The sequence below is a fragment of the Rhincodon typus genome, unplaced genomic scaffold (assembly GCF_021869965.1).
Source record: "Rhincodon typus isolate 14 unplaced genomic scaffold, sRhiTyp1.1 hic_rhity00002696, whole genome shotgun sequence".
Classification (NCBI taxonomy): domain Eukaryota; kingdom Metazoa; phylum Chordata; class Chondrichthyes; order Orectolobiformes; family Rhincodontidae; genus Rhincodon; species Rhincodon typus.
In genome coordinates this window covers 5,043-25,000 of record NW_025968334.1, presented here as the reverse complement: position 1 = coordinate 25,000, position 19,958 = coordinate 5,043, and the positions used below count along the sequence as shown (strand labels likewise).

General features: G+C 41.1%; 1 protein-coding gene across 1 annotated transcript; it reads right to left on the bottom strand.

Moving 5' to 3' along the window:
* Positions 1 to 1,342: 1,342 nt before the first annotated feature.
* On the bottom strand, positions 1,343 to 17,774 carry LOC109923154 (E3 ubiquitin-protein ligase RNF123-like; the record flags this gene model as incomplete). Its single annotated transcript, XM_048593345.1, has 9 exons — positions 17,713 to 17,774; positions 14,464 to 14,589; positions 10,198 to 10,312; positions 8,464 to 8,568; positions 7,570 to 7,695; positions 6,438 to 6,530; positions 2,517 to 2,590; positions 1,567 to 1,684; positions 1,343 to 1,433 (listed from the first exon to the last, which is right to left on the bottom strand). Coding segments are annotated over exons 3-9 (619 nt in total), but the record flags the coding sequence as incomplete, so codon positions are not given.
* Positions 17,775 to 19,958: the final 2,184 nt, after the last annotated feature.

The following is a 19,958-nucleotide window of genomic DNA, read 5'->3' as shown; positions in this document are numbered from 1 at the left end:
GCTGACTTGATTGACTTTTTGATGAGGTGACAAAGAAAATTGATGAAGGCAGAGTGGTAGACATTGTGTATGAGGATTTCAGCAAGGCATTCGACAAGGGTTATACTGGGCAGCAAGGTTAGATCGCACGCAATCCAGGCAGAGCTAGCCAAGTGGACACAAAATTGGCTCGAAGGTAGGAGGCAGAAGTTGGTGGGTAGAAGGTTGTTTTTTGGACTGGAGGCCTGTGACCAGCAGTGTGACAAAGGATCAGTGCTGGGTCGACGGCTTTTCATCATTTATACACATGATTTGGATTTGAATGTAGGAGTATGGTTACTAAGTTTGCAAAAGACACCAAAATTGGTGGTGTGGGGAACAATGAAGAAGGTGATCTCAAAGCATAACAAGATCAGATACTCCACTGCGAAGAAAAGCCAGAAATGAGGTAATCAAATCCAAATCGACCCCAGAGTTTAAATACCAGGTGGGAAAATACAACAGTGCTTCATTGGAGGCCTATGATAATGAAACGTTTGCGAACTAATGGACCAGCTTGGCGAGCGAAGCAGCCACAGTAGGTATTGCATTCAATCAGCAGTGCTTTGTCTCATTCACAGTTGAACATGATTTTATCTTGTGAAAACTTTCCAGCATTGGAAAGGACCAGCAATCCAAACAGAAGCTTGTCAGTTCAAACTCCTTACTGCATCCCTGAATACACAGTGGACCCCTTTTAAGGGCAAGTCTAGAATCAGAGGATAGATTCAAAATTAGGGCTTGCCCTTTAGATGGCGATGAGGGACCATGTTTCCTCTCAGAGGGCTGAAGCATTCATTCGATCTATGTAACACTCTTAGTCTTGATTTACATCTGGATCTGGATGATAGCAGGCTGCTAGCGCACTTTTATGGCTATCTACCAGCAGAGTTGCATTTTGAGTTCATTTTTAACAGGTGTTTTATCATGTATAGAGTAAAGAAGTCTTGCCTCAATTGTACAGGGCAGTGGTGAGACTACACCTGAGTACTGTGTGCAGTTCTGTTCCCTTTGTCTAAGAAAAGATGTTTACCTCAGAGGATTCAGCAGACCGATTTACTGGTTGGCGTGACTGTCCTACGAGGAGAGTTTGAGGACAGTGGACCTGTATCAGACCCTCCAAGCACCACCTTCCCTGCACACGGCAGAGCCTACATTCATGTATTGGAGCTAATAGCCTTCTCAAGGTTCACCAAACCAGAATGGAAGTAAGTAAGTAAGTCATGCTCGATCCCCAGGGACTTTAAAGAAGCTCCAGATAAGCAAACGTTGAAATGATTCCTGTTACTCACATTCTCCGCATGGCTCCACATTTAGTGCTTACCCTCAATACGCTTCTTTAATCGCTGGCAGCCACGCTCATAGGCCCGACGTCTCAGCCTCTCCTCAGCAGTTTCCTCCTTCACCTCCTTCCCCTGGAAGGAGAAAACTGGGGTTCATCACCTCTTAAAATGAGGCAAATTATTTGGAATTTTTCACCCAAATGGAACTTATTCACATGGAGCCTGATCACCAGCAGAGGCCAAAATAAAGAATAAAGGATCTCACCTCCTTGTCAAACCTGGTTGGCCACCAAGTGGTGGGAATAAGCTCCTCTAAGCCTGCCTCCTCCACTCGTAGGGGCGTCTTAATGAAAAAAAACACCACTGATCGCAGCACATCAAATGTGTCCTTGAGTTAAGGGTCATCAAGGTGCCAGTTCTTTGTATAATAACTTCTTGCGTACCCTAAGTTTTCAAATGACCCTCTTCCCTTCAGCTTTTTACAGCCTAAGACTGAAAATTCTTTTTGTAAATGCGTGCAATGATCAAGCACGCTGCACCTGAAGTTTTTAAAAGACGTAAGTTATACAGTGTGCCATTCCTTTGGAATAAAATCCTAAATATTTAGGAAAAATTAACACCGAATGGTACTAAGAATAACATTCCATTTATATCATGCTATCATTAAAAGTTCACTCATTGATAGAAGAAACATATATGCACTTTTGCCAATATCCCTTAAGTGTGGTTTCTTCTTGAAAGCTTCAGTGTCTTTAGTGAGCAGCAGTTTTCAGTCATTTATTGGCATTCACATTGAGGATTTTATGATGTGGTAATTAATTTTTTACTTTCCTTCCATAGCATGCCCAATTTCACATCGACAGCTGTGGTGTCACAGGGAGGTTCGCAATCTACTCAAACCATACAGGTTTGATTGACCTTGGTCATAAAGAACTACTGTGATTGCTTAATTCAGGAGGTGCTCAACATTCCCCAAAAAGCACCGATGGATATTCATAGTTAGTGCAACATAGGCTGTTGCTATGTACCTTCCAACAATTGTTTAACTGGTATGCATGGCGCTGGCAAAATTTTGGAGCAGTTTCCAGTCTGCCTGCTCATTGAGAAAATAGTACATAGGAGAACTGAAAAAGTGGGAACATTTTCCAGTAATTTTGCTAGTCAAGCAATAAAAGAATAAAACAAAAACAAGTACAGGTGGATTTAAAAGGATATAAGACGTTGCTGAGCAGATATTTCCTGGTTTTCTCATGCTTTAAAATAGCTATGCTCAGACGCAAATAGTGGATCTGCAAAGAGACAAAAAGACAAACTGTTAGCATACTAAAGGTCACAAAGAAATATTGGAATTTTAAAACGATTGAGCGTTGAGGTTGGACGTTTCATTACCCTGCTGGGCAACATCATCAACACCCACAACCCGAGCTACAAATCTACTCCAAACCCTTAAATGATTGAGCATATAATGCCATGCAGCCCTACTTGGCACTGCCAGTTCTCAGCAAGTTAGTCACTTAGCTACATTTCTTTAACTTCCCCCGTTCCCTTTTAATTTTGAGGCTATATATTTCATGCTCTTCTCTTTGAAAAGCTCCCAGGCTTCTAACTTGTACCACTATTTCTGATAACATTCCAAGACCCAGTGGCCATATATAATCAATCTTTCTAACCTTAGCCTTTAGTTGCTGACTCACTGACACATGAAAATAATTTTCTTCTGTACTTCATACAAAATCCTTCATAATTTCCAATACCTCCATTAGGTCTCCTTTTATTTATATCCAATTATATTATGGCTAAAGTTGTAGCTACCTAAGGAAGTTAATGATGATGTCAAATTGAAAGAAAAATTGTAAATACTAGTAAGCCAGAAGATTGGAAAAAGTTGCAAGAAATTTAAGACAGCAAAAGTTTCTACAAACACAAAAAGGAAAAGAGTATCTAAAGTAAATATTGGTCCCTTAAAGGAGGAGGCTGGAGAATTAAAAACTGATAACAGTGAAATGACAGAGATTCTGAACAAATAATCAGTATCTGCCTTCATGGTACAAGACAAAAAAAATTCCCAAAAATAATGGAAAATTAAGAGGCAAAGGGACAGAACAAACTTAAATAATCACTGGAGAAATCATGTGAGGGAAACTAATGTAGCTAAAGATTGACAAGTCCCTTGATGGTCTGCATCCTAGAATGCTAAAAGAAGTGGCTGCAGAGATATTGGAATCATTGGTTGCAATCTTCCAAAATTCTCTACACTCTAGAAAGACACCAGCATGTCATAAAACCACAAAAAGTACCCCTTCACTCAAGACCAGAGGGTGATAGGAAACCAGAGGTAGTAGTATCAGGCCATTTAGAAAATCATAACATCATCAGGCAGAATCAACAATTTTGAGAAAAGTAAATAGTGTTTGACAAATTTGTCAGAGTTGTCTGAGGACATAACAAGAAGGGTTGATCGAAGGAACCAGTAGGTACTGTGTGTTTGGATTTCCGAAAAGCATTTGATAATGCGCTGCATAAAAGGTTAGTACACAAGACAAGAGCTCATGGTCATACAGGTGATATATTAGCATGAACAGAGGATTGACTAATTAACAGGTAACAGAAAATCGGCATAATGGGTCATTTTCAGGTTTGCAAATTGTAACATGTTGAGCATGAGGGGGATCAGTACTGAAGCTGCTAGTACCTACAATTTACATTTTTACATTCTTCCACCCTAACGTCTCATTAACTACTGACATGTATCTGTCCTTTTGCAACATTCCTAATCACATTTTCATATTTTATTACAGCATCTTAATTTCACTGATAAGACTGCATCACATATCCAACACCTTGTGAACATACATATATACAATGCTAACTGTATTTTGTTTAGAAGCAACTATTTCCTTAAAAACTTGACCTTTTTTGCACTGGCCACCTTTAATGAACTCTCGTTTTTCTAAGTGAGTAGTATTGCGACGTTGTGTAGAATAGTCATGAATTGAAAAGCAGTGCATGGTCACTTTAAGAGATCATACTTTGTCTATGCTTGGAAGTTTGCAAGCAGGTGCACTTGGAGAGCATCTGAACGGAAAGATTTTGTATCCAGCAGCCAAACACCATTTTTAGCAAGACAACAGTTTTCAAATTTAGCCAATCAACTTTAATCAAGCGCTTAGATTCTGGAAACCAATCAAATTTAAATCTGATGGTGTTGACAACATCGAACCATTCGTATGTAAAAAATATTGTTATGTCATCATGGATATAAAGACGAGGGCATTTGGAAAAATCGGGGAGAGCCAACTGCCAAGAGACAACACCTTTTAGCTGAGAATGCACCATCTACTTTAAAAGGTACCTCGGCATTTCTAGCTAAAAGTCCTCACAGAGGAAGTTACACAGAAAACCATCCCTGACAGCAGAATCAGTGGAAGAAAGACATTTGCGATGTGAGATCGACTGGAGAAGGCAGAGTGTTCCAGAAGGCAGTCTGTGCAAACTTTGACAGATTAAGTTTTAATTTATTGTTGTCTTATTAATTGGGCTTCTATAAGTGGTACTTGTGTTTATTTGAACAGCATTCTAGTATAATTTACACCAGTTAGGGAGGAGTTAGTACTTAGGTGGGAATTGTTCAGTTTAAGTCATTCTGTCAATTTGTTCATTGTTAGGGTTAAATAAATAAATTGTTTCTTGTTATTTATAACGGGGATCAGGAATTTTCTTTCTTTTAACCACTCTTAACAGATTATGAGGGGAAAGGCAAACTTCTCTGGGTGTTTCAAGGGTAATTATTAGAAGGGAACCTCTACTCCTGTCATAACAGATTGGAGCTTGTGTTTTGGTTTAATTATCAGAGGAGTTTGGCCATTGCCCCTCCATAACAGTAGGAATTGCATCTCAGATCTGTGGCGTCCAGAGCTTACTCGCAAACTACATGAAGCTGACTGGTCTATAGTTACCCGGTTTATCCTTTGTTCAAGAGAAGTGTTACAATGGTAAACCTTCTACTGTCTCATGTAAATTTTCTAACCAAAGATGTCTGCAAGTTTGTCATCACAGCCTCTGCTGACTTCTGGAAAGCTACGCCAAGCATCCTAGGACTTGCTTACATTAAGCACACACAAAGTCCTGGGCAAACAACAGAGCAACCAAAAACTGTGACAAAAATGAAGTGACTTTAGTTAGATGCTTTACAGAATTTTTTTTCCATGGTCCACGAACAAGTTAAATTAGTTAGAGCTAGCTATCTCTGAAACATATTCAATTAGATATTATATGCTTGAATATCAATTGCATTGTTACGTATCTGCATTCTGCTGCTATCAAAGAAAAGAGGTTACTATATCACGTGACTGGTAAGTCAATCTGATGTACTGTCCTTAATAGCTTGTTGTATAATGCATCAATTCCCAAATGTTATAAAATCTTACTGAGCAGTTGGGAAAACATTCTACAATTGGCATTCTGACAGTCCTTTGGGTGCTACAGGGTCATCTGACAGTTATCGACAGGGTAAAGAGGTAAATTAGCTCTGTGATAGGGGGCAAAATGGTCTCTTTGGCAAACAGTTCCATGGGCAAAGCTTTCAAATTTTGAGTCTTATTTTGCTAACTATATTCAGCTCAAGTCAACCTGAAGCCAGTACAGACAGTGAACAATGCAGAATTTCTGAGCAAGAGTATGAGCGATTTAATCTATGATGTAACAGTAATCCTCAAAACACTTATTACCTCAAGTGAACAAAGAAATGGTGTTTCAAGGAATAATGTTATGTTATAGATTAAAGTAGGAGTAGTGCCTTGGTGCTTTGGCTTTAAAAATACCAACATTTATAATTACTATGAATATATCACTTGTGCTGAGTACTGTCCAGTACACTGGTCTCATGTTAAATTAAGCAAATTTAAATTATAAGTTAACTTTAAATATTACAAACTGAAATGCAATGTTTTGAGGGGATTGGATTCAGCATGTGTGAGGGTGGTAAAGGATAGTGGTCCTCACATTGTGCATTTAGAGATCTTGCAGTTACAGATTGCAGTTTGTGATGTTGAGCAGCATATTCATTGGTCATGACACCCCAGAATTTACACTGCTCAGGACAATTAGATGTCGATGCCTTACAGGGGAAGGCCTCACCTGTAACCCTAAATCGGGAATGATAGGAGAAAATCTGTATGCACGAAGCAGTGACATCATCAGCCGTTTCAAACACTCCTGGATTTCATAATCCTGTAACAGAAGAAACAAATCAACTCAAACTCAACCTGAGTTTCATGCAGCAAAAGCAGTGTAAAATAAAATATCTCTACCTAAGGCTAACCAGTGGCAAGACCATACCTGGACTACTGTGTGCAGTTCTGTTCTCCTTATCTGAGGATGCATGTTCTGGTTATGGGCAGGATGACAAAGGTTTACCAGACTGATTCCTGGGATGGCAGGACTAACATATGAAGCACGACTGCATTGGTTAGAACTACATTCACTGGAATTGAGAAGAATTGGTGGGGGGGGGATCTCAAAGAAACCTAAAAAAATTCTAACAGGAATAGATAAGGTAAATGCAGGAAAAATATTCCCAATGACCAGGAGTCAAGTACCAGTACTTCACAGTTTAAATATTCAGTGGATGCCATTTAGGATTAGGCTGAAGAGAAATGTCTTCACCCAGAAAGTGGTGAGCCCTTGGAATTCTCTACCACAGAAAGTAGTTGAACCCAAACATTGAGTGTTTTCACGGAGGAATCAGATATAGTTCTTAAAGCTAAAGAGATCATAGCATATGGAGAGACAGCAGGGACAAGTGACTAAGTTGGATGATGATCAGACATGATCATACTGAATGGTGAAGCTGGCTCAAAAGGGGCAAATGGCCAACTCCTGCTCTTATCTTCCACATTTCACAATAAAGTGAATTATCTCAGACCAATATTGAAGAACAAAGCAAACAGTAAATTAATTTAGTTGGCATGCACAAGTACATACTCAGCAGCACACAATGGATGAATCAAATACCCTTAAGTATACTATCAAGGTAGCAAAATTAGAGACAATGGAAATCAGGTAGAAAATGCTCCGCTGGCTGGAGACATATCTAGGAAAAAGGAAAATGGCTACAGTTGTTCAAGGCCGATCATCTCAGTCACAGGATATCTCTGCTGAAGACCTTAAGAGTAGGTATTTTTCATCAACCTATTCAGAGTAGCGGACAATCCTTGCATCCTACCTAGCCCTATCAATTAAATCCAAATTTGTCATCATTTGCACTCACCTCCATGAGGAGCCACATGAGGTCCAGTAAGCGTTGAATTAGTGGGTGTTCATCAACAGCCCCACCTCCCTCCAGTATACTCAGGAAATAGGTCATCAGCACATCTTCCACGAGGTAAACTTTACACTGTTTATATTGAAAATGAATGAGACAATAACATTCAAAGCCTGGGTCTTCCAGAAAGACTTTCAAGATAGGTGTAAGAGATTTTGCATTAATGAACAGTGCTAGAACAACATGGGACTAATGTAGGATGGGAGAGAGGAAACAAAAAATAACAAACAATTACAAATGTTAGGCACATTAAGAGACTGCACCAAACAGTATGAAGAATGGTCAAAAAATCTTAGAGGAACTTTTATTCAAGTTTGTAACATTTCAGACCACTGAAGCATTTAATGCTCCGTTTGAAACAGAGCAGTGAGCTCTCAGAAGCAACCATGTAATATAAGACCCAGCTTAAGTGCAATTGAATGCATGGAGTGGTTAGGCAACTCGTTTGGGAAGGGATACACTAGGAGCAAATTTGTTGGCAGCAAATTTGACAGGTGCTCATCAGTAGCCCTTGTTATTGGCTCAACAGTCCTGGTATCTAGCCATGCATCAGCTGAACTGTTACAGCTTCCACACAGTTGACAATGAATTTTGCTCACTCTTAGCTGTCAGAAATACCAGACCTGGCAAAAATTGTAAATGCAACTCTGCATTAAGCAGACAGATGGAACTGCAACTACAGCTTCTGGACAAGTCCATATTGGCAAAGAATGTGGAGTTTCTGTGTTTGTACTGCCTGTGGCTCCTGGTATACACAGGGTGACTGAGCAGCTAGTCCACATACTGATAAGCTTTCTTTGAGTTTGCTGCAGATGTTAGAGTTAGTCATTAGGTACTTGCCATAAGGGGTGCAAAGTGGTCGAAGATATGCGCGAGTGTAATGAGCACAGTGGGTTCCCCCTGGGCTTGCCATTGCGCAGAATCCTGTTCGGTCAGTTTTCCTTCCTATAGAAAGATCACAAACAATCTCAGTACGGTTCATCCTCAGAGGTAGACAAACACATCACACCAAAACATCTTTTGCATGCACTTGTCTACAAATTACCTAATTCCTACATAATTTTATAATTAAACCTTCCCAATAAAGATTCCAGGCTGTGCATTTTTATGTTATAACTGACAAAGGGCAGCACGGTGGCTCAGTGGTTAGCACTGCTGCCTCACAGTGCCAGGGACCCGGATTCGATTCCGCCCTCGGGTGACTGTCTGTATGGAGTTTGCACATTCTCCCCATGTCTGCGTGGATTTCCTCGAAGTGCTCCGGTTTTCTCCCACAGTCCAAAGATGTGCAGACTAGGTGATTTGGCCATGCTAAATTGCCCATAGTGTTCAGGGATGTGTAGATTAGGGGATGGATCTGGGTGGGATGCTTTGAGGGTCAGTGTGGACTTGTTGGGCCGAAGGGCCTGTTTCCACACTGTAGGGATTCTATAAATAAATAAAGGGGCAGGTTGACTGTACAGTGTCTGAGATGGGAGATGCACACATCTCTTTAGTGCATCAACCTGTGGTGTCTTCTACAACCCATACACGGGGCCATTACTGTGCAAAACATTAGACACATAACCTGCCCCTCGTACTTTTAACTGCAACAAGGTACTGCAGTACATCCTTGCATCAATGTCACAAATTTGCAGGACACAGACAGATGCATTGCAATTCTCCACCTCATCACAACATAATGGGGAAACTATATACTTGACAACACAGTTCACCACAATACAAGAATATGCCTGCAATCACAGGGCAGGGCGCCAGGTTAGTGGGAGGCCTCAAGATGGGGGGCTGGTGGGACACTTCTATTGACAGAACCAGGCATGTTACTACACCTTTTTCTAACATATTTGTAAAAATACACACTAATCCCTGCCACCTGATTCCACAGCGAACTATTTTAACCGGCACCTTATCGACTGGCACTCTTGATAAACTGATAAAATTTATACACCTCAAATAGAGCAACGTACCACAATGTCCGAGTATTAATGCTGTAAATAAAGTATAACAGTGATGGATTACCACTAAATTATGTTTCTATTACTTATGTTGATATTTCATTCCTATTACATTGATTTTAGGTGTGTTAATGTCTCTACATCGATGTTTTGAGGAATGTTGGTATCTCGAAGCCGCGTTTGGTCAGGGTTTATTGCAGTTACTTGTACTTCTTGCTTATCCAGAATATTTGATCAACCGGCACACTCCTGGTCCCATAGGTGCCAGTTAATAAAAAGTTTGCTGAATTATTATGCACAACAGTCATCTGTATTTTTTCCTTCACAAGCTCCATCCTGAGGCCAACTGTAATCACCCTACTGGCACATCAGAGTCTACTAACTCAGCACAGATTGAGAAATGAATCAGAAGTCCTTTGGATTTCTCATATCACAGCTTCAGCAAAGGCCACCAGCAAATACGCTACTGCAGTCTTTGCAAATGGTACTTAGGCACTGCATCAACTTGTGGGCAATCAGTTCCAGAGCCTGTCTTTCAAAACGCCTAGACACAAATAACCTAAACATGACACAGCAGCAAAATAAAACATCACTGTCAGGAACAAACTTAAGTCCATACCTGGGTGTCCATACTGGCAGAAATCACATTCTTTAGGTATCCCAGAAGTCTGTGAGCTTTCACGAGATCTGCCTCTGGTGGATCCTGCACTGGGCGATAGCCTTCTACTGGGTACGTGCGTAGAAGTTAAAAGAAAACAAGCTCTTCCCGAGGTGAGTAATTTATCAGTGATTTATTCAAACAATAAATAACAGAAAGCAGGCAGTTAGGTTGTTACCAGGTACAAAGCTGCTGGGATCGCAGATGAGACCATCAAATTTTACATTATGATCAAGGACATAATCACTAACTATGTTATAATCTCAGACCAGACTACAAACTTGATGCTATGATCTGGCTAGTAATATTTTAGTTTTAACTGAACAAAGGTGACAGCTGAGAGACTTTTTAAGAAAATAAAGCCACAAGAGTCCACAATTTTAAATAAACAAGACTTTACCATAAAAGTTTGAAGAACAATACAAACCATAATACACACAAACACAAAACTTATTTCTAACAGCTAGAATTAACATGACAAACATAGGTAATGTGATCAACAGCCCACAAAGCACACAACACTTGGCAAATGTGATCAGGACAGATCAGAGCAACTCTGCCATAGAGTAATGATATAGTGGGTCATTAAACCTCATGAAACTCCACAAAGGGTCACAATTCTTCACTTTTGCCTATCTGACCTTAAAAGTCCCTCTTAGGAGCTATTTAGTCATGGACTATCACAATGTGCCCGTTCTGTCCGATCAGCCTCTATTCCTGGGTCCATGATCCCCTGGACTCCAAAAACTGCTCTCCTGTACTTACGCACAGGCACAAGTCCAGCTGACAGCCAGCTGGACGTAGCCCTGTGGGAGGCCCATCAGCTCCAATCTTGCTCTGTTTTATCCAGTAAAAACTGTATATGGGCCTTTCACCTCTGCTCTTAGCTGTACTGAACTATTAATTATGCACAGTCTTTCCTCAAGCCCTTTGTTGCTCTACGGACTTCTTAAAAGCTGTTAGAGCTATTCAACTGCTGCAGGCTGCCCCAAATCCTCACTACACAAAATCCTGGAGTTCAGCGGCCTTTTAGCAACACAGTTAACAGCAGCTTTGCCAAACATGATGGTTCCATCTATCCAACTCCTACACGTCTACTAATTCCTAGAACTTCTTCCTGAATTTGTTCTAACAGTACAGAGCTATCCAATAGCTCGACTCTTCACAGAGTCCCCCTACACAGAATCTGTAGTTCAGCTTCCTTCCCAGCAGTACAGCTAACTGCAGTACTCCTAAAGTGGAATCTACATCCCTCTCCTTTCTAAACTTTCTGAACTTCAGTCCTTGTCTGTCACCTTTGTGACCCTTGAACTACCTTGAGTGACCTATTTAAACATAGAAAATAGGAGCAGGAGTAAGCCATTCAGCCCTTCAAACCTGCTCTGCCATTCAATATAATCTTGGCTGATCATCCGACACAGTACACTGTTTCCACTTTCTCCCCATTTCCTTTCATCACTTTAGCCCTTAGAACTATATCTAACTTCTTCCTGAATACTTTCAAAGTTTGGCCTCAACCATTTTCTGTGACAGAGGATTCCACAGGCTCACCACTCTTTAGGTGAAGACAATTTTCCCTCATCGCAATCCTAAATGGCCTACCCCGTATCTTTAGAGTGTGACCTCTGGTTCTGACTCCTCAGTCATCAGGACATTCTTCCTGTATTTATCTAGTTAGAATTTTATTGGCTTTGAGGAGATTCCCCTCCCCAACCTTGCAATAAGCCTAGTGATGGGCAAAATTTCATGTGATAATCTAGCAACCAACACGGCAACAACTCGCAACACTGCCTTGGGAGCCTTGTCACATTATGGTCTGAACTGGATTTGTACTTTGCACCTCGTTCTTCCTGCGAATCGAACACTGCAAAGCACAGCACTTGACTACATCCTCACCAATCTATATGTCACTGATGTATCTGTCCATGATAATTCAAGTAGGAGTGGCCCTCACACAGTCCTTGTGGAGATAAACTCCCATAACATTCATGCCACACAGTGACGGACAATGATCATCACCAACAAGAAAGAATCAAACCATCTTTGCTTAACACCTAACAGCATTGCCATTACAGCATCTTACTATTAACCAGAAACTTAATTGGATTAAACACAAAATACTGGAGTGCCATAACTGCCATTTATTGATGCCAATGACATCCTATATCCTGCACCTGCAAGAAGTCAGCCAGTGCAGAAACTCAAGTGATCAGTGGTAGAACTGAGATAAAAATCTGCCATGGTAAACAAACCTTATGAATTCCTCAGCTTTTAAATGAAAGTTCCTGCAAATGTCTCTGGGAGAAGCCTGGATGGATCTAGAGTTCAGGACAGTGGCGACTTTATTAGCCACCAGCTCCATATGTCAGCAGGTCTTCTTTCAGGAGCTGCAAATGTCTGTCATCATCTACCGAGGCTCCCTGAGCCTCCTGAAACCCTGGCATTCAGACATTTCGAGGAAGCTTATTTCGCTTCCTGAAAATCTATGCTGGAAATACCTCCTGTGAGCTGCAGCTCTCTTTTCACTTTCTCCTGCAGAGAGGCAGGTCCATAAAGAACAGATGGCTTCTACTGTTCTTTCGACTGGTCACCTTGATCCTCATCTCAGATCCAAAGTGAGACAGCCGTAGAAGCAACTATGCTGAATAGACTGATCTGCACTTCAAAGTCGTGAACAAAGCCTCTCACAGAGTCAGGCAAGAACTTATTGACATCTGTTCCTGCCATGTTTCCACACCTATAAATGCTGTTTTGCTTTTACTGCTGAGTTTCAGGAAGCCCCGTGCAGCCACTGTGAAACTGTAAAAGCCATGTTAATATCATAGAGCCATAGAGCACAGAAACAGACCCTTCAGTCCAACCAGTCCATGCCGACCACGTTCCCAAACTAAACTAGTCCCACCTGCCTGCACTTGGCCCATATCTGTCCAAACCTTTCTTATTCAAGTACTTATCCAAATGTCTTTCCAACATTGTAACTGTACTTGCTTCCACCACTTTCTCTGGCAGCTCATTCCACACTCGAACCACTCTGTAAAAAAAATGTGTCCCTCACGTCTTTTTTAAATTTTTCTCCTCTCATCTTAAAAATATACCCCCTAGTTGTGAACTCCCCCATCCTAGAGAAAAGACCCCTGTCATTCACCTTATTAATGCCCCTCATGCTTTTATAAACCTCAATAACGTCACCCCTCAAACTCTTATGCTCCAAAACTGCAAATGAGAAAGTAATACATTGAAAATGCCAACCCATGTCTCCCAAATTAAAAAAAATCCTGGAGAAACTCAACAGGTCTGGCAGCACCTGTGGAGAGAAACAGAGTTAACATTTCAAGTCCAACAGGACCCCTCTTCAGAACTGAGTTGTTTGCACACTGCCTGATACACTGCAGTTAAACACACAAGTCAGCTTGGCTTCACTGAACAAAGCCAAATTTTTCACATTTAAACTTGCTCATCCACCCCTGCAAATTTACAATTTACCTTTTAGGCAGAGACTTACGCTTAGCTCAGTGGGATGCCCCCGAACAAAAAAACAAACTTGTATTCACACTTATGACCCCATAGCTGATAAAATAGTTTTGAAGTGTTGTCACTGTTGCAAGGCTGGATATGAGGCTGTTATTTTGTGGACAAATAGAAATCTGATAATGACAAGACAGTTTAGTTTTCAATGTTGATTCAGGAATAAATGTTGGCCAGGGCACTAAGCAGAACTTCTGAGCTCTTTTTTCAAATAGTGTGATGGGACCTTGTACGTCTACCTGAAAAGGCAACAGGGACCTTGACTTCTCATTCAAAAGATGGCACCTTCTACAGTGCAGTATTCCTTCTGTACTGCATGCGAGTATCAGCCTGAAATTTTATAATGAAGGCCTGATGTGGGATTTGAAACATTACCTCTCAGGCAGAGGTAAGAATTGAGCCATGACTGACATGACAGAAGGTGTGCATTCTACGCCAGACAAACAGAAATGCTACTTGAAACTCAACTGCTTTCTCAACAGTTTGAGAGTCGGTCTCCAGACGTGTCAGAGCCAAGATTACCAAAAAAAAAAACCCACACTTCATAGATACGGTAATCAACGCAGTAAAATCACTGCTGCACATAAAATTAAAAATTTTCAGCACAGAACAAACAATAAAAACAGTGTCAAGTGGCATGTATGGCATAGATGACAAATACTCCATACCCTCACAATGCAATGCACTTACTGAAAAGGATATCGGATTGGCCGGCTCCCAAAGTTGAATGCCACTGATTCTTTGAAGGATAGACTGATTGCTGGGAAGTAGGCTATTCCAGGGCCCAATCTGATGTCTTGAAATGCAGTTCCCAAGGAGATCCCATTTCTGGAAAAGGAAGGTCCAAAATGGCAGTGAATGTGCATTCTTAGTCTGAATACACTGCAAATCCAGAACCCAATTATCACTCATGAACCACCATTGAGAAACTGGTCAAAGGCATGTCACATTTCAGAAAAGTTACACATACAAAACTTTCAATCCAATGTAAAAACAACTGGCATAACAGTCAATCTCATTCCAAAATTTCCACCCCTGAGAAACCTAGATATACATTTTGATAGGTTTCAAACTGTCAAGTGAATTTGTCCAAGCTTCAGTTCCCCAGTGTGAGGTCAGGTAAGATAGACAAACAGACAGAAAGGAGGGGGACAAGGATACATTCATGTCCTTTTCCCGGCTTTGGCATGCCAGAAAGAAGCTTAGTGTAGCAATGCTGGGTTCAACACCTTTACGAATGAAGCAGTTTGTTGTATGTTCAGGACTCGATTAATTTAGCCTAAGTTTAAATGCAGTTGTTTTTATAATCCGCACTACTTCAGATGGCAGATGGGCTTCTCTGTTGTACAGTGCTGTTTAAATCAAGCAGAAAGGAACTCTGGAGTCGGTGGTTTCACAGAGCGGTTGATGGAACTGATGTAGTTGCGACCTCCGAGGAAATAGCTTTCGTTTAAATTCTGCATTCATTGGGGTAGCAAATCACCACCAGCTACACAGGAACTCAGTCAGAAATAAGCTCCAAACAGCAGTGCAGCTGGCACTGAAGTTACTTAAAACAGTCGAGGTGTCTAGAGGGAAGGGATACCAAAATGTCACATTCCACAAAATCACACTAACTACTTAAAATAGCTTTTGATGTACCAGGTTATAGCACACCAAAGCATCTGCTGTGATCAGGCCAGTATGTAACTGGATTATACTGATCATGTAGTTAGCACATACTTTGTATTTAGAATCTAAACACAGATGCTGTACAAGAAGCTTCTCAAAGAAAGAATGCGATTATTCAAAGCATACAAGGAGCACAGACTGTCTTTAAAATAACCGCACATTGCCAGTTATTCAGCCATGTTACACACACATCATTATAATTTAATAAAAGCCAAAGATTAGAAAAATATTATCCTTTCTTCATCTCTCTCTGCAGATACTGCTTCACCTGATGAGTCTTTTCACCTTCTCTGTTTTAACAGAGTTCAACATTTGAAGGACACTCAGGGGAACGAGAAAGCACAGAATTCACTGCCCATTCACCGATTGTTCAGAATTTCTCATCCTGCACTGATCCTCCTCCTCACCACCAAGTGCTGATTTATTAAACAGGCTTTCTTCCTCCATTCGCTAATTCTCCCTAAAGACAATGGCTCCTTCCTGAATGTGCTAGTATCTACTGGTAGCAGTTTTATTCGGTATCTCACACAATACCTTTCTAAGCAATCAATTAATGTCACGTTATTTCACCAATGTGCATAGAATGTAGTGAGAAAATTAATTCAAAAGATCAGCTACAACCACAAAATAAAATTCTCAACCATCATTCAACTTTTTAGTAAGTCCCAACAGGAGTATGCCCTCATGCGTGGTTTAGCAAAGTCTCCTGAGACTTCCCCCAGGAGTCCAAAGACTGCGAGCATTGTCCTGTCAAATTTTCTCTTTTCATATAAAAGCAAACAATTTATAATGAATTTGTACAAAGCACTGCTTCAACCTCGCCATAGTAATTATGCCCAATTCCATTCATTACACTTTAAGCAAGTTGTGACAGCTTAGAGAGGGTGCAGAAAAGCTTTATCTACATGGTTGCAGAGATGAGGGATTTCAGTTACACAGATAGAGCGGACAAGCAGGGCTGTTCTCCTTAGATAAGGTTGAGAGGACATTTGACCGAGGCGTTCAAAATCATGACAGGGCTGGACAGAGTAAACAGAGAGAAATCGTTCCTACTTCTGGGCAAGTTGAGAACCAGAAGTCACAGACTGATGGTGAATGATAAAAGAACATTTTTTATGCAGTGAGTAATTAGGATCTAAAATGCATTGGCTGACAGAATCAAATTCATTTATGGCTTTGAGAAGGAAATTGAAAATGCACCTGAAGAGAACAAATTGCAGGGCTGTGGGGAAAGAGAGAGGGAGTGGGTGTCACTAAATTCTCTTGCAGAGAACTGGCATGGAATTGAAGGGCTAAAAGGCCTCCTTAACTATGACCATTCTATGATTCTTGATTCTGTTAATCACGGTGGAGTATAGCTCCATAAGCACAGTGCAGCTCCAGAATTAGAAATCCTTCGTGGGATGTAGGCATCATAGGCAAGAATACCATTTATTGTGTGTCCCTATTTACACTAACTGAGCTACTCTCAACGCCATTTCAGAGGGCAGTTCATGAAGAGCCAATCACATTGGTATCGTATGGAAATGGCACACAGACCAAACCAGACCAGCAAGCGTAAAAAAATTACCTTCCTTGAAATATACTAGTGATCCAGTTAGGTTTTTATGACAATCCAGCAACAAAGTTATTTTCATCAATACAGTCCCCATCATGAACAGCATACATGGTTACTTGACTATGATTTTCCTGTTACTCACAATGGTTGGTGTAACATGGTAGTGCTGTCTATGTCACTGCTCACTGAACAGCTACTTGAACAAAACTCATCGCTGATGACCTTGGTTAAGGATGTGTGTATTTCAATACTTTGTATCTTTTGTCTGTCTCCTCTAGGATTGTTGCTTTCCAACCCTCAAGGACCAGTCTCTGTAATACCACAAAAGATATTTGGCCAAGATTACTGTTTTTAACTCTTCTCCTGCTGTCTCACTTGGAAGCATCTCTGGACAGTGATGCTCTGGAGAGGTGAGCCCTTTACCAGGAAAGAAAAAACTGAACTCCATCATTGATGGGTACATGTCAGTTTAGGAACTTGAGCTTCAGTATATATTCCAGTATAATCCAACATTTTCCATCCCTTGCCATATATCAGATATAACTGTAAAGGGGCACCACCGCCTCCAGCACCCCTGCACACAGTCCCCCCCACCCCGCCACCCTGCGTATAACATTCATATGTATCTATCTTATTCAACTAGCCAATGTTTCTGATCTCAGTCTCGGCAAGCCCCAGAGAGACTCAACGCTGAGACAATACAATAAGTAAGCCATACTCACAAGCAGAATGCAATCTTCCCTTCATCCAGGTCTATCACACATGTGACAATATCGCCAGCTGCCCAAGCCTATAGGTAAAATACATTAAATTATAAGAATGTACAAAGAGCAGTCTAAGTTTCTTTTCTGCACAACGCATGTATCCAGTATCTGTATACCCAGCAGCGTGGATAGCAAATTGGAGAATAGTTGAGTTGCTCTCTACTCCATCTTCACTACTTTTGCAAATCTCTTCAGGATTTTTTGGATTGGCACAGGCTCACACACATCATCCTGCACAGGACAATTTGAGAGAGGTTCTTTGTGGTACCATCCTGGTCACTGCTTAAGAAGCGCACTTGCTTCTTAAAGGAAAAACCACCAAAGCACAACTTTTTCCCCTTTACAAGTATTCATCCAATTCCCTTTGAAAGTGATTAGTAAATCTGTTTCCGCCTTTCAGATAGTGCTTTCCAGGTCACAAGTCAATGTGAAAAAATATTTCCCTCATGTTGCCAATGTTTCTTTTGGAAATATGAACCTTCTTCCACTACTTCTTATTTATTCCGCAAAATATGAGAGAATTTTGAACAATCTAGAAAATCTCCCCTTGAACTTCTCTGCTGTAAGGGGAGCAATCTCAACTTTATAACCCTCTCCACTCGGTACCTGTAAGAGGCCACTTATTCTTCTCTGTTGGGACTATAAACTGAAATGGAAGTTGGATTGTTATAACTGGAAAACCAGGAAGGTTGAAATTGAAATTCAAGTGAACTTCAAATTAATTTTAATTTCAAGCTTTGCATTTTGCTGAGCCATGCAATGCAGTTGGAAGCACTAAGAGCTGAAGTTGAAGACTGAGCAGCATCGAGAATCTTTTGATTTAAGGAAAATTCTGATTGGTTCAGCTGCAATATTGAAAGCTGCAATTGCAAAGAGCAGTAAGGTGGAAGAGGCATACAGATCCTGAAGACAGAAAGCAATCATCTTATCCTCCTTCTCACCATGTGGGAAAAGACAGAAAAACCAAGCAAGCTTAAAGTAAAAAACTTGTACAAGGAAAGATACAAGTTCACGAGATCAATTATTAAAATGAACATAGAACATTACAGCGCAGTACAGGCCCTTCAGCCCTCGATGTTGCGCCGACCTGTGAAACCAACATGAAGCCCATCTAACCTAAACTATTCCATTATCATCCATATGTTTATCCAATGGCCATTTAAATGCCCTTAAAGTTGGCGAGTCTACTACTTTTGCAGGCAGGGCATTCCACGCCCTTACTACTCTGAGTAAAGAACCTACCTCTGACATCTGTCCTATATCTATCACCCCTCAATTTAAAGCTACGTCCCCTCGTGCTAGCCATCACCATCCGAGGAAAAAGGCTCCCACTGTCCACCCTATCTAATCCTCTGATCATCTTGTATGTCTCTATTAAGTCACCTCTTAACCTTCTTCTCTCTAACGAAAACAGCCTCAAGTCCCTCAGCCTTTCCTCAAAGACCTTCCCTCCATACCAGGCAACATCCTGGTAAATCTCCTCTGCACCCTTTCCAATGCTTCCACATCCTTCCTATAATGCGATGACCAGAACTGTACGCAATACTCCAAGTGCGGCCACACCAGAGTTTTGTACAGCTGCAACATGACCTCATGGCTCCGAAACTCAATCCCTCTACCAATAAAACCTAACACACCGTACGCCTTCTTAACAACCCTATCAACCTCTGTGGCAACTTTCAGGGATCGCTGCACATGGACACCGAGATCTCTCTGCTCATCCACACTACCAAGAATCTTACCATTAGCCCAGTACTCTGTATTCCTGTTACTCCTTCCAAAGTGAATCACCTCACACTTTTCCGCATTAAACTCCATTTGCCACCTCTCAGCCCAGCTCTGCAGCTTACCTATGTCCCTCTGTAACCTGCAACATCCTTCCACACTATCCACAATTCCACTGACTTTGGTGTCATCCGCAAATTTACTATCCCATCCTTCTACGCCCTCATCCAGGTCATTTATAAAAATGACCAACAGCAGTGGCCCCAAAACAGATCCTTGAGGTACACCACTAGTAACTGAACTCCAGGATGAACATTTCCCATCAACCACCACCCTCTGTCTTCTTACAGCTAGCCAATTTCTGATCCAAACCGCTAAATCACCCTCAATCCCATGCCTCCGTATTTTCTGCAATAGCCTACCATGGGGAACCTTATCAAACGCTTTACTGAAATCCATATACACCACATCAACCGCTT